Source organism: Suillus bovinus (genome assembly GCF_016758785.1).
Source record: "Suillus bovinus strain UH-Sbo-P2 chromosome Unknown EDB93scaffold_3, whole genome shotgun sequence".
NCBI classification, from domain to species: domain Eukaryota; kingdom Fungi; phylum Basidiomycota; class Agaricomycetes; order Boletales; family Suillaceae; genus Suillus; species Suillus bovinus.
This window is the reverse complement of record NW_024542059.1, coordinates 461,329-473,895: the sequence shown is the minus strand read 5'-3', so window position 1 is coordinate 473,895 and position 12,567 is coordinate 461,329. Positions and strand designations below refer to the sequence as shown.

Here is a 12,567-nt window from a genome sequence, read left to right as displayed (position 1 = left end):
CTAACGAACCATTTCTGTTCAGAAATCTGAAACCATGAGCCACAGACGGACATCGCTATGGATTGAGCCTGTGTCCAGAGAATTTACTAGCAGGGTAAGAACATACAAAAATTAAGCACCGTAAAATCCAAGTTCAGGGCTGTCAATTATGCCCTCAAAACTGAGGATTATGTCTCATCGACAGTGGACACGATTAAATAGATGGAATGAAGCATCGTTGAATTGAATTCAGTGCAGAAAGATGTCGTGCAGTAGTAGCTTCAGATTTAGCGCCCAGACTCCGAAATTTTCGAGTTATGTGCTGTTTTTGGCACTTGCAAGTTGCAACTTCATTCGAGCGCGTCAATTAGTATTTGTTACCAGGGTTCCACCTGGTTCTTCCAGCATCTTCATTCAGTGCCAGTCGCGGTATGTACGCGACATGAATTACGGAGTAATGCTCATCATTATCACAGGATGACTGCACTGGATATTCATGCTTGCAGGCTCCACGTCGAGCATCAAATTGTCGCCTGCATCATCGCAAGTATCATGTTGGCTTCGTCAAGCTCAACAACTTTTCGCTCGGCGACAGGCAACGTCTCTCACTTTCCAGGTCCATCGTCGTATCCATGTTGCTCGCATGATGAAGGAAAGAGCTCAAGGAGAGATGAACTGCGCTGGGAGCGAGCGCGATGCAGACGACGCTCTGGTCAGGCATGCAACATTGACAGATCACTCGGACGCGACTGTACAACAGACAGGCGTTTTAAAATTATCTGGACAACATGGTTCGATGCCCCCCGCTCCGTCGCCCACAAACGAGTCTCCAGACATCGAAGCTATCCACATTCACGCTGGCATCCGTTCAACTTACGGGCGACAAAACCCACATCATCATCACCCCAATCCTCACCACACTGGTTATCAAAATCTCATAGATTCGCTCGAAGAAACACCACCAGACCGACTGGAGACACGGCAAGAATTATTGGACAGCTTATTGAAAGCAACCTCGGTGACGGATGGGTGGGAGGCATACCATACCTTGACAGTCATGTTCCCCCATCATATTCACCACGCGTCCGGAGTTCCCAAGATACCTCAGCGTCATCTCCATCATCTTGCCCGCCTTCTTGCCTCCACAAAACCTCGAACACGAACCCTTTTCTTACGACTTTCTGCTGTTTTGACGATGCTACATCGGTCTGGGTACCCCATACACCTATGGGAGTGGAATGCCTTGCTACATTGTGCAGGAAGGCGATGGCGGAAATGCAGCCTCCAAGATTACAAGGAAGCTGTGGAAATCTTCAGTAGAATGACTGCACCACGGCCCTCTGACGACTCAAGCGACGACGAGAATCTGGCCCCACAGCCCGTTTTGGGCCATGTAGAGCCCGATATCATTACATACACAACCCTACTTTACATTGCTGGCCGCTCGCTTGACCCCAGTGCCATCCGCCACGCATCTAATCTGCTCCGAGCCTCAGGGCTACCACCAAACCGCATCACCCATCTATCATTGCTACGCTATTATACACGAACAAAACAATTGTCCGGTGTTCGATCAACTCTGCAGAAGATGAGAGAACAAGGCTTCGAGCCTGGTCTGGATGGCATCAACGCATGTATATGGGCCTATGGCTGGAATGGGCATATGGATGTCGCTTCAACAATTTATCGCGTGCTACGCCACAATCTGCAACCGGAGCTCAATGTAGGCGATTATGATATCGAGGCAGCTATCAAGTACCTGCTAGATGTGGAGGGCATCGCTATTCGGGGCAATATAATACCCGACGAGATCACATATACCTCCTTGATTCAAGCCTTTGCCTATCATGGACAAATTATGAAGGCGCTCCATGTATTTGTGGACATGCTCTCTACACCTAATAGGGAACCGAAGGCTCTTCTCAGTCAGCAGACAGGTGAACATTCCCTCTATCAGCCAACCCTTGCTGCTTTCCGGGGAATATTCCTCGGTTTCGCGCGGCATGCGCAGAAACCGCTTCTCCTGCGGACCGCTCCCGGATCGTTATCTGAACGTCTCCGCCCTATCCAGAAAAATGATTGGAACCTCGAGAATCTCCATCAAGTGTTCAAGGCTTTTATAAATTTACCCGCAGATGTCATGCCGAGTGAGAGACTGATCTACTGGATATTGGTATCTTTCGCCAAAGTCACCGGTAATGATGCGGGAAAGCTGCGAAAGGTGTTTTTACAACTTGAACAGCGCTTTGGTGGCGGATGGGGTGGTCGGTTGGACAGGCTGCGGGAAAGCATATTTGGCAACAACGGGAGTGGTGGGCGATAGTTGTCAATTCATTCACGTACAGGGCACATGCACCCATCTAACCTAATATCTGTACAAGCTGCGGAAATTTGATGGTGATACATTACAATGGTCGTTTGGGTCATGGAATTTGATCATGAAATGTCGTCATCGCCGTTCTCCCTCCTCCACTGGACGAACTCCTCCCAGGCAACCGCACATTTCCTGCTCTGGTATCGTCGAAGTTTCACGGTTCTGAACGTCTCTTCCGTGATAGCGCCGCTCCATCCTGCCTTACGCATAGCGCTTTCCACAGCCTCAACCTTATCCCAACCTTGGTCAGGTATGACATCTGGGAGATATGTCGCAGTCAGAGTGTCCCTGGAACCGAATCGCGGTAGATATGCTGAGGAAGATAAAGGAGAAGGAGTGGTCGAAGATGGTGGGTATAATGATGGATTCGGGAAGCTAATGTAGATCCCGTGAGTGCCAACAGTCCAATCTAGATATGACGATGCGTCTTCGAAATCGGTCAAAAGGGATATCCTGGGGCGCCGCGACTGAATGCATCAGCATATATATTAGAAGCGGGATGCACTCACCCGCATTCGAGAGACGGAAGCTCTCGACGTTCTATTTTCCGAAAACGAGAGTCTTTGAATGCACTGATCAATGCGTATTCTGCAAGACCTTCCCTAAGTGGCAAGGCATCGAAACTGCCGATGCAACCTCTCAGTCTGGGTGGTCGATCTGCGCGAGATGATCTGGTATTCCACGTCACAAATAATGGACTAGAGAATCACAACTATAGCACATATTCAGATTGGAACATACGGTCTACTTACTATTTCTCATCGGCAAAATTGGGTGAAATGGGCTTGCTAGATGTTAGCGCGCAGTACAATGCATCGAAAGCACGAAAACAGTGCTCTGGCGTGCAGACATTGTCGACCTTGTCTACTTGTTCTCCTTCCATCAGCTTAGAAGAAAGGAGGGACATGGTGGTCGAGGAATTAAAGGGATATCTACTAGGATCCTACCTGCCTTTTTTGGTGTTCTCAACACTACAGCTTGGAATAGGATTGGAAAGCTTCCAAGATTGCCGAATGAGTTGACTATAGACACATGCACAAATTGTATCTACTTAAGGTAGTAGTATATGGTATGAGGAGATAAGGAAGTGAATAATAGTATTGCAAACAGTGGTCCCGAGGCTCGATGGTATGAGTGAACCCATAGGAATCATAGAAAGTGGCATAAAGAACATAGCATCCTGTAAAGACGAAAAGAAAACAAGAGAACTTGAATATCAGGTTGATGTGACGGGAGAACATGTTGGACAACGAGTCGTGAGAATGTGTGCCGGACCGGTAAGATGCAGATGAATAGAAGGACAGCAGATAGCTGAGAAGTATTGACACCTGGCAGGACAAGATCACATAGAGCAACAGTTCCAACCTCCTGGAGTGGAACGAGCCTTCTCTCGTGCCTCCTCTTCTTCGGCCTGAGCGGCCCACGTCGGCGCGCTAATAGTCGATAGGAAGACACTATCACGTTTCCTGAGTTCATTTTCGCGCTCAATGATATCCTTCCGCTCGATGATTGCAGTAATCAATGATTCGAAGAGGTTCTCGATGCCTGTATTCAAATAGGTGAACGAGAGAATCAAATTGGGGATCGAGCACGCGTACCAAAGTCATCTTTAGCTGAAACCTCGAAAAGTTCCATACCCTTGTGAAGTCCCCATTCTTGGTCATCGACATCAAGATCTTCCTCATCTTCATTTATACTATTGCTGCTGCTATCTGCAGCGTCATACCCTCCTGCACGTAGCCCAAAGTGTGAACCAAATCGCGATTGTAGTGAACGAGAAGCCTCTGTTTTTGACCTGTTCAAGGCCGGGGCCGTCGTCTTTACTCTCGGAAGGCCAGCACCAGTGTTGCATCGCTTGAGCACAGATGATTGCGATGAATGGCTAACCGCGGGATCCAAGTAGGACGCGCTGTGTGGCGGAGAAGACCTCATTGAGGGGTTGTTTAGAGGAACTGATCTGATGCTAGTGAAGGATGTGAATCTAGGGCGAATGTAAGATAGCGTCGACAATGGCGGGGGAGGAGGCGGAGGGGGCGTTGGGGGGCGCGGTGGGGGAAACCAAGTATGTAGTGATAGGCGGGCTAGATCAGATGTGACTTGTCTGTGGTGATGTAGGTCGGCTTTGGAACCAACGATATAAATGATAAGCTCTGGCGGACAATTTTTCTTCAGCTCTGAAATGAGTAGTAACGGTGTCAGAAAAGAATCGCCAAAGTGAAATGTAGTGCTACGCACCAGCTAACCATCCCCGAATGTCCTCGAACGTAGCGGCATTCGTGATATCATACAAGAGAAGTGCAGCATTTGCTCCGCGATAATACATGGGGGCCTGATTACGCTGGTAAAGCAGCTGAGGGGTCACAAATAAAAGTGAATTCATACCATACTTCGAAATCGTTCCTGTCCTGCAGTATCCCATAGTTGTAGTCGAACCTTCAAACCATCGATATGAACTTTCTTGGTTACGAAGAAAGCCCCGGTCGTGGATGTCATGTTCCTAGGATCGAACTTGTTCTGAGTGTAGCGATGGAGCAGGCTGGTCTTGCCCACACCTTTATTAAATGAAAGCATGTCAGTCCTTAATGTTCGATTGGTATCCGAACAAACGAACCTGTATTGCCCATGACCACAATTTTGGCATCTATCCCATGTTCATACCTGGACTTTGAGTACGGGTCCATGCGTGGATATTCCGCAATGCAGAACAGTGGGAAAAGGAAGGAGTGCCACGGAGGGCGGGAGGAAGAGAGAAGGAAACGGGAAAATGGCTAGCGACGGAAGCAGGGAAGACAATGAAATGAATCAAGTCAAAAACACTAGCAGACGCGATACAAAAACCACGTGCCGAAATCACGCCGAATTTGCTGTAGCTACCAGCGCTCACAAGAGCTCTTTCATATAATAATCCGGTTATGACTTTGAACGAAATTTGCAAGCCGAACTAACACTGCCTGTTCTCTTTAGCAGGCACATATACAGCGCCCAGCATTCTGCGGCAGCGCTTTGACATTAATATTATGTTTATCACAGCACATCACGCAAACAAGACATAAGCAGTATGTCCTTATTTTAATCGGAGAATGCAAGGAACCGGAACATGTGTCATGATATCGCGTAATCTACTCTTGGTTTGCAGGGGGAAACTCGAACGTAACGTCCTTGCCCGTCAAACGGCGGTATACCGAAGAGAACGAATCAAGCTTGTACTCGAGCGATGTTGCATCTTTCGGGTCAAGGATGCTGCAATATTGTTCAATATCGCTTCACATTAATCCAGCACGCCACTTACACTTTCAAAAGTTTTGATCCGTCAACAGATACCCGAGTCCTCTTGCCAACAATCTCAGTCGGGAAGACAAGGTCCTCGAGAATCTTTTCGTGGACGTCCGTGAGTGTACGAGAGCGGGGTCTCTTTTGCTTCACCCGCGAGTTACGGGTAGGCTTGCTCAGCATCCGGCGCTGAGCGACGAAAACGACGTGGCGGTCAGAGAATTTCTTCTCCAGCTCACGCGTGAGTCTGCGGGGTCCGGGAGACCGATTACAATGGTACCTTCCCACTGAGATAACCATCCTCACCTCTGCTGCACCTTGTGGAACGCCTTTAGTTGGGGAATGGGAACGAACACAACAATAGCCTTCTTTCCACCTCGTACATCAACTTCACGTGCGGCAGAAATTTGCAGAGCGCGGAGCTCAGTCTTGAGTTCAGGGACATTGTTCTCGAGGTCGATTAGGGCCTGAGCGACGGAAACCTCAGTTTCATCAGGGGAGGTAGTGGGTGCATTTGCAGTACGGAGGATCTTGTGGTTGACTGACATGGCTAGAATAGAGGCCCTGTAGTAGGTGATCCTATGGTCAGCATCCACTCCTCATAACTTGCATCCACCCAATCAAAGTGATTCAACCGCGATTTTTGCTCCGCAGCTCGATATGTTCATCCATCCTGAACAGTTGGACGCCATAATAAGCAGCAATTCGTACTCACCGAGCTTGACGCCTTCGTCGATGTCTTTTTTGCGATGAGTCTTACCGTATGGTGTCTGGCTATCGTGCCAAACAGTGACCAACACGTTCATTGTGCACGTGCTTCTCAAATTGGAAACACCCCTGTTCAATTACACTCGTGTCTAGCTGACTCGTGTCCGCTTGAATTCATCTACCCAATTCTGCTCTACCTCTCCCTTTGGAACAATAACGAACGTCAAACACCCATCTTTCAACTCCAATCCGTCGTCAGGTTCCCCTTCTTTCGCCTTCGCGACGTTGTACACGTCCCTCAATGACATCTTCTTGCCAACTTTGAGTAGCCGCTTCCTTTTTGTTATCGCGTATACCACGAGGGTGTTTGCAACGTACTGCCCAGCTTTATCCCAGCTCGGTGAAGGCGCCTGGGGCGGAAACATTTGAAAAATATGAGTCGAAAAGGTGGTATCTTCGACAAAATGTGCTATGACGTCTGATGTCGCATATTGTGGGTACAAGAAGAACACGGGGACTATCAATGTCGTTCCTTCAGGGTCATCTGGGTCAAAATGAGGCTCGTATGGGTTCTCTGATGACCCTTTCGGGTTGTATACGGGAAACAAATTGCGTTCCTGAAGCATGATGAGACGACCGGTGACGAGACTGAGATAGAATGTACCTTGAACGCCACCTGCAAGAGTTTCTTCTCCCTTTGCTTGTTATGTATTCGTTCCTGTTTTTCACACTCTTTGCGGAGCTTCTCTGCCTTGGCCTTTGCGGAACTATCGCGGACTGACCTAACTCCTTGGTTTTCTGGGTCGTACTCCAGACATCTCTCGCAACAATCGAGGGACTCTTCGTATCGCCCTAGCGCGGATAATGCCATAGCAGAGCGGTAATAGGCTTTCGAAGACTTTGCATTCAGGATAAGTGCCTTCGAGCAGTCTCTAAGCACGGAACCATAGTTCTCTTCGATTTGGTCAGATCCTCGTTATCGAGCCAGTAGCCTAATTTCTCACTTAGTTCGAGATTACATGCGGCACGATTGCATAACAGAGCTTCGTGCAATACATTATCAGATGGCTCGGCATCAATTCCCTGCGTGTAGAAGCTGATGGCTTCTCGATAGCGTTTTCCTTTGAAGTAGTCGTTTCCTTGCCTCTTTGAAATTTTGAGCGATCTCTTGAAGAAGCCGTTGATTCGTGAGGTATTACAGTAGAGAAGGAAAGGCCCTCACCCACCATCTGGGGTTCCGTCGAAGGCGAGGCTTTGTAAGGCTTGAATCACAGGGTCACTAGATTCTTCTGAAGGAAGAGATTTCATAAAGAGTGGAGTGCTTTGCCAGAGCAGCGATCTTCTCCTCGAGAGAGGACTCCTCCGCCGGCTGTGGAAATACAGCAGCCATTTTCCAGAGCGTAGTGCAAGAAGACTTGGTACTGAGCAAAAGTGTTGAGTGACAAATAAAGAGATGATAAGATCACTTGAAACTAATCCAAGATCTAACCGAGCACCACCTGACCAAAAATCAGTTTAAGGCGCCGCATGCGCTTTGGGCCTTCATGGCAGCGAGCAACGTACGAGGGCTGGTAGCTGCGCTAAACTCAACAGGATGCTTCAAGTACAAGGTAAACTACCGAACTCAAGCTCTGAGGAGGCTCTCACATCATCTTCGTCCAGAGTCCAGATGCAGTGGTAGATTTCCTGGTCGTAGGCGGAGGTCCGTCTCGCCGCAACTCCCGCTCAATCTTCGTAGCGTGCTGACGTTTATCTACGGCCAGGTGTTGTAGGCTTGGCTGTCGCCCAGCGGCTCTCCGAACGTTTCCCGACGAAATCAACATACCTGGTCGAGAGACATCCACGTGCTGGTGAAGAGACCAGGCGAGCAATATAGGTACTATCTTATGCGCTTCACGCTAACTGCGAGTGGATAGCTCTCGCAACTCAGAAGTCGTACACGCTGGTGAGCTCACCTTGAAACGTGAAATTGTGTCCGCGTGTCCTGATGCGGTGGCTCTTCAGGACTTTACTATCCTCCACAATCACTCAAGACCCAGCTATGTTTGCGAGGCAGGCATCTCATGTACGACCGATGCGACAAATACAACATTCCGTACCGAAAAACTGGCAAACTCGTAGTAGCGCACGAGCACCAGCGTGCGTACGTCGAGGGCCTCTTTGCAAAGGCCAGACAACTACCATGGCCCAAGCACTCGCCACCTCATCGAGCTGAAGACCAAGTGCTTCCTGTCTCGCTTATAAGCGGTGCGCAAGCACGAGAGCTTGAACCAGACCTCTCACCAGACATTACTGCTGCGTTATGGAGTCCAGAGACAGGCATTGTCGACTCTCACTCTTTCATGGAGAGTCTGCAGAAGGATATATTAGAATCAGAAGGAGGCGAATTGGTATTTTCTACTCGGGTCGTTCGTGTGGACCCGTACAAGAATGAAGAGGCCTCCGGGCTTAGCTCAGAGGAGGGCTGGGTGGTTCAGACTGTCACCGATAATGCCGAACAAGGAGATTCCCTACTCGCTCGAACGTTAATTAACGCCTCTGGCCTTTCCGCCAATCTCATTCCAAATTCCCTGCTGCCCGAGTCATCGCGTATACCCATGTTCTTCGGTCGGGGCTCATACGCGGCTTACAGTGGTCCAGGCATATCTCAAGTTAATCGGCTCATATACCCGTGCCCTGAAACCGGGCCTAACAAGCACGCTTTCCAATCGCTCGGAACGCATCTGACTCTTGACCTACAAGGCAAATTGCGCTTTGGGCCAGACCTGGAGTGGATATCACCGCCCTGTCAAGCTGATGCATTAGAATACGATTTTAATGAGGGAAACGCGGATTTTTGGCGGAAGCACCTAAAACCGAGCGATTCCAGGCTGGAAGAGATGTACAGAGCGGTAACTCAATATCTACCAGGGGTATCATTTGAAGGATTCAGACCTGACTACGTCGGAATCCGTCCCAAGTTGGTGTTGTCTGGATTCCAAGATTTTACTATTCGGAAGGACTATGCTGATGGAAGCAGGAGAGGACTGATGGTCAGCTTGATGGGTATTGAGAGCCCTGGCCTGACCTCCAGCCTTGCTATTGCTGAACACGTCGTAAATGATGTCATTGAGCTAGAGCATTTTCATATCTCACAATAGGACGTGGTATATATAGAACGACTTGGCTCCGTACAATTGACCTAGGGATGTGCCTCGCCCCGTGTTATGACTTTCGGCTCCCAAGCATTGATCTTGGGCTTCACCGTGTTATACGGCCGATATGCGCCTCTTGTACCCGTCAGGGTCTCTGACCAGGGCTGTTCTAAAATTAGACTTGAAATGAACGAAGTGCGCACGATAACTACATACCGCTTTCCATGGCGGAGTCATGCTCTGCAAGACAGCATCCTCCGTAGGTGGTTGTAACCGGATGTGCGATAGCCACGAATGCCACTCAGGCGGGACTTGGGTAGCGTTGTTGTAATGCTAGATGCAGCACACGGTTATACCCGCGTCTCATCCACTTGAAGACGAACGAGAACATACCTGAGCAAAATCAACCCATCTATGACGCCCTATAAAAAAACCCACAAATTAAATATCACATAGAAGTACAGGAACGTACTACGTACCTGGAATTTCATCGTCCGGGTTCAGGTTTTCAAAGTACTTGTTACCGAACCTATTCGAGAGGTCAGACTCTGCGAGGAATGTCGGGTAACCACCTACTGGTCGGTTCCGATGAGCGTTCCAGCTTTTGCATCTCCAATGTACTGCAATTGGTGCCACCATTGTTTGATTCCTGTTCTGCGGATGTTCCGCACATAACGAATGAAGGACATGTCAGGATGAGAAGGTATGTTTGGTCGTGCTTGGTTCTAAGCGTTTCCCATACAGGTTACGTAAGGATAAATGAACTTCTCGGCGATGACTCGGGCATTAACATCTCCAATAGGCGTGATATTATGTATACATGGTACCAGTTGCGGGTGATTAATAGGATCATAGGGTGTACACCAGTATACATAAGAGAAACAGCTTACTTCTAACAACAAACTACAGAATCCTACAGAATACATTCGCCGACACAGATAGAAAAGAAATCAGAGATGAAGATATAAAAAGAAAAAGAAGAAGACGAATACAATAAAAAGTCTAAAATATAAGTAATTTGATACTTCCACAACAAATAACATGGAAAAAATAGCACAACGGTCCGTCCGTCGTTACTGTTATTCAGCATACAAAACATGTTTCTTCGTGCTATCCAACCATTCTCGCAAATCCCTGTCGTCGTCAATGCCGACGAATTCGTTGCTGAAACTATGGCGGTATCGAAGATTGAGGACGTTGCCGCCTAATCGCGCTTGTACCTTCTCCAGGAGTTCAGCGTGCGTCACGCGAGGATGTACGCGAATGGCGATCAGGTCATCAGTGACACGATCGAATATCTTGATCTTGACGAAGGCTGTCTGGGAATTACCAGCGGACATTGGAGGGGCATTCATATTAGTGGCGTTTGATAAGGAACGAGATCGGGAGGACATGGCGATAGATGGCTGTGATGAACAAGGAGATGATGGAGATGGAGTGGCGTGTTCTTGCCAAGCAGAGTTCGAAGCAAAGGATGACCGAGAGGAAGCACTTGCACGAGAAGTGTCAAGACGCGGATACGACGGAGACGAGCGGCCGTTGTGTTTAGAATGGGACCCCGTGCGGTGATGTGATGTCGCTGTATTTGGTCGATGAGGTTGAGGGGTTGCGCTGGTTTGTGAGTCACGAGTTATAATATGAGTAGGGGGCGTGTGGTCCTCTCCATAATCTGAGCCTTCACTTCGATCATCTCTATCTGTTAATTTCATATCCCCAAGCGTGTCGCGAACTTCCTCTTCAAATTCCTCTGCAACGGTTTGTTCTCCCGTGGCTTCTTCAGCAAAAAGTGCCCTGACCTCGTCATAGCGAGGATCGATATCATGTTCCACATCTCCAGGTTTGAGCGATAGAAATTCGCGCACGAGGTGGTGTTCAAGAATATAGCTGGCACCAACCGTGTTTAAGGCACACAGCTTGTGCAGATACTCGTCAAGTTCTTCCCGCCGGGCGGCAGTGACCTCATCGTTGACATTTTCGGCAGGACCAGGCATGAATGGGAGTATCCGGACGGAGTCCGGTTCTCGCCCAGCTTCGCGAGGGAATGCCTGTAAGAGGTTAACTTGGAAATCGAAGAAGTCATTATATACTCGGAATAGGACGAGCTGTTTCGCTTTTGGAAGTGATTGAGGGTCGTGAGGATCATAAGGTTGGTAGATGGCGTCTGTGCGGAACCAGTACTCGTTCATTTCATTGTGAAAGGAGACCACGTCCGCTGATAATAGAATGCCTTCGGGTAAGAGGACGGGAGAAAAGGCGCGGGGAGGTGGTGCGGATTCAGGTTGTGGGCCGGAACGCTGGGCAAATGATTCCTCTATGACGCCAAGGGATATGCTATTTGCTTTGTAATTGAATACAGCCCTCTTCCATTCTTCGACACCTGGGAGATCTCCGCTGTCAATCAAGGCATTGACATCATCTACTGGGAGATTTGTTGTAGGATTGCGAACTTCCACAAAAGAAGCGGGGATTAAACCAGGCCGGCCAAGTCGACCAATAGGTTTTGCGACAAACCATTCGCGGTTTGACTGTGCAACTACAGTTATGCAATCGCCGGACTTGGCGTCAAGCTCGTCCGCGCGCTCGGCTATGAAGTCGTGGAGAACTATTGCAAAATATGCAGGTGCTTTTGGGGACTTTGGAGATGTTGGACTGGGGAGGGTGGGGCTCTTCAATGCGACATTGACAGTGGAAGTGCGTACACTGTGGAGATTTTTAGCGCGCAGGTAGATGAATGTAGAATTGTACTGACGCTGGGCTCTTGCAAAATTCTTCAAACATAGATTTTGGGACCAAACCTCTAGCCCCGGTTACAGGATTATGTGCATCATACCAATCCCCCTGAGATTCTGTATTTCCTGTAACATAAAAAAAGTCACCCTTCTGAAAAGGGAGTTGCTGTGGGCCCTGTGGCCTGTATGATGCGATTGCACGGATTACTTTTTGAGGGGGTAGAGCAGCATTCTGAGGTTTAGATACAGAAGGTAACGGTAGAGGGGTAGAGATTTCAAGACGGTGGATATCGCGGTGTCCGTTGAGAGATTTACGTAGGGATTTCATCATGAAGGAGCGTAAGAAGCTGACAAGAGACGACGAAACAGACGA

At 48.7% G+C, this 12,567-nt stretch overlaps 7 protein-coding genes across 7 annotated transcripts; 2 read left to right on the top strand and 5 right to left on the bottom strand.

The window, feature by feature from the left end:
• Positions 1-309: 309 nt before the first annotated feature.
• On the top strand, positions 310-2,302 carry EDB93DRAFT_1325083 (uncharacterized protein; the record flags this gene model as incomplete). The annotated part of the gene is made up of 2 exons (XM_041455027.1): positions 310-408; positions 456-2,302. Exon 2 carries the CDS (start codon positions 476-478, stop codon positions 2,300-2,302), a length of 1,827 nt encoding a protein of 608 aa, XP_041312728.1. The 5' UTR covers positions 310-408; positions 456-475.
• EDB93DRAFT_1117391 (alport syndrome) lies at positions 2,289-3,358 on the bottom strand. Its single transcript, XM_041448378.1, has 3 exons — positions 3,106-3,358; positions 2,863-3,051; positions 2,289-2,806 (listed from the first exon to the last, which is right to left on the bottom strand). The coding sequence occupies exons 1-3, from the start codon at positions 3,258-3,260 to the stop codon at positions 2,416-2,418; spliced, it is 735 nt and encodes a 244-aa protein (XP_041312727.1). The 5' UTR covers positions 3,261-3,358; the 3' UTR covers positions 2,289-2,415.
• EDB93DRAFT_1117385 (P-loop containing nucleoside triphosphate hydrolase protein) lies at positions 3,289-5,325 on the bottom strand. The gene is made up of 6 exons (XM_041448377.1): positions 5,199-5,325; positions 4,965-5,121; positions 4,736-4,905; positions 4,589-4,682; positions 3,952-4,527; positions 3,289-3,898 (listed from the first exon to the last, which is right to left on the bottom strand). Exons 2-6 carry the CDS (start codon positions 5,032-5,034, stop codon positions 3,696-3,698), a joined length of 1,113 nt encoding a protein of 370 aa, XP_041312726.1. The 5' UTR covers positions 5,035-5,121; positions 5,199-5,325; the 3' UTR covers positions 3,289-3,695.
• A 147-nt stretch (positions 5,326-5,472) lies between these two features.
• On the bottom strand, positions 5,473-7,639 carry EDB93DRAFT_1237767 (40S ribosomal protein S7; the record flags this gene model as incomplete). The annotated part of the gene is made up of 8 exons (XM_041451461.1): positions 5,473-5,593; positions 5,643-5,870; positions 5,930-6,173; positions 6,339-6,393; positions 6,490-6,948; positions 6,996-7,285; positions 7,336-7,470; positions 7,558-7,639. The coding sequence occupies 8 exons, from the start codon at positions 7,637-7,639 to the stop codon at positions 5,473-5,475; spliced, it is 1,614 nt and encodes a 537-aa protein (XP_041312725.1).
• Positions 7,640-7,875: 236 nt separating this feature from the next.
• EDB93DRAFT_1237766 (pyridine nucleotide disulfide oxidoreductase-like protein) lies at positions 7,876-9,471 on the top strand (the record flags this gene model as incomplete). The annotated part of the gene is made up of 5 exons (XM_041451460.1): positions 7,876-7,941; positions 7,994-8,033; positions 8,095-8,194; positions 8,248-8,276; positions 8,336-9,471. 5 exons carry the CDS (start codon positions 7,876-7,878, stop codon positions 9,469-9,471), a joined length of 1,371 nt encoding a protein of 456 aa, XP_041312724.1.
• EDB93DRAFT_436555 (NDUFA12-domain-containing protein) lies at positions 9,472-10,452 on the bottom strand. The gene is made up of 5 exons (XM_041456362.1): positions 10,042-10,452; positions 9,945-9,994; positions 9,859-9,887; positions 9,682-9,798; positions 9,472-9,629 (listed from the first exon to the last, which is right to left on the bottom strand). The coding sequence occupies exons 1-5, from the start codon at positions 10,152-10,154 to the stop codon at positions 9,513-9,515; spliced, it is 426 nt and encodes a 141-aa protein (XP_041312723.1). The 5' UTR covers positions 10,155-10,452; the 3' UTR covers positions 9,472-9,512.
• A 92-nt stretch (positions 10,453-10,544) lies between these two features.
• On the bottom strand, positions 10,545-12,522 carry EDB93DRAFT_1237764 (uncharacterized protein; the record flags this gene model as incomplete). Its single annotated transcript, XM_041451459.1, has 2 exons — positions 10,545-12,165; positions 12,215-12,522. 2 exons carry the CDS (start codon positions 12,520-12,522, stop codon positions 10,545-10,547), a joined length of 1,929 nt encoding a protein of 642 aa, XP_041312722.1.
• Positions 12,523-12,567: the final 45 nt, after the last annotated feature.

Excerpts from the sequence above, each read along its gene's own strand:
- EDB93DRAFT_1117391 (XM_041448378.1), bottom strand. The coding sequence starts at position 3,260 with ATGTCCCTCCTTTCTTCTAAGCTGATGGAAGGAGAACAAGTAGACAAG. Across the intron at positions 3,052-3,105 it reads AATTTTGCCGATGAGAAATA|TCCATTATTTGTGACGTGGA; the intron begins GTAAGTAGACCG and ends GTGATTCTCTAG. Across the intron at positions 2,807-2,862 it reads CTTCCGTCTCTCGAATGCGG|GATATCCCTTTTGACCGATT; the intron begins GTGAGTGCATCC and ends GCGGCGCCCCAG.
- EDB93DRAFT_1117385 (XM_041448377.1), bottom strand. The coding sequence starts at position 5,034 with ATGGACCCGTACTCAAAGTCCAGGTATGAACATGGGATAGATGCCAAA. Across the intron at positions 4,906-4,964 it reads TGTGGTCATGGGCAATACAG|GTGTGGGCAAGACCAGCCTG; the intron begins GTTCGTTTGTTC and ends CATTTAATAAAG. Across the intron at positions 3,899-3,951 it reads TTCAGCTAAAGATGACTTTG|GCATCGAGAACCTCTTCGAA; the intron begins GTACGCGTGCTC and ends ATTTGAATACAG.
- EDB93DRAFT_436555 (XM_041456362.1), bottom strand. The coding sequence starts at position 10,154 with ATGTCCTTCATTCGTTATGTGCGGAACATCCGCAGAACAGGAATCAAA. Across the intron at positions 9,799-9,858 it reads GATGGGTTGATTTTGCTCAG|CATTACAACAACGCTACCCA; the intron begins GTATGTTCTCGT and ends TGCTGCATCTAG. Across the intron at positions 9,630-9,681 it reads TGACTCCGCCATGGAAAGCG|CCCTGGTCAGAGACCCTGAC; the intron begins GTATGTAGTTAT and ends ATTTTAGAACAG.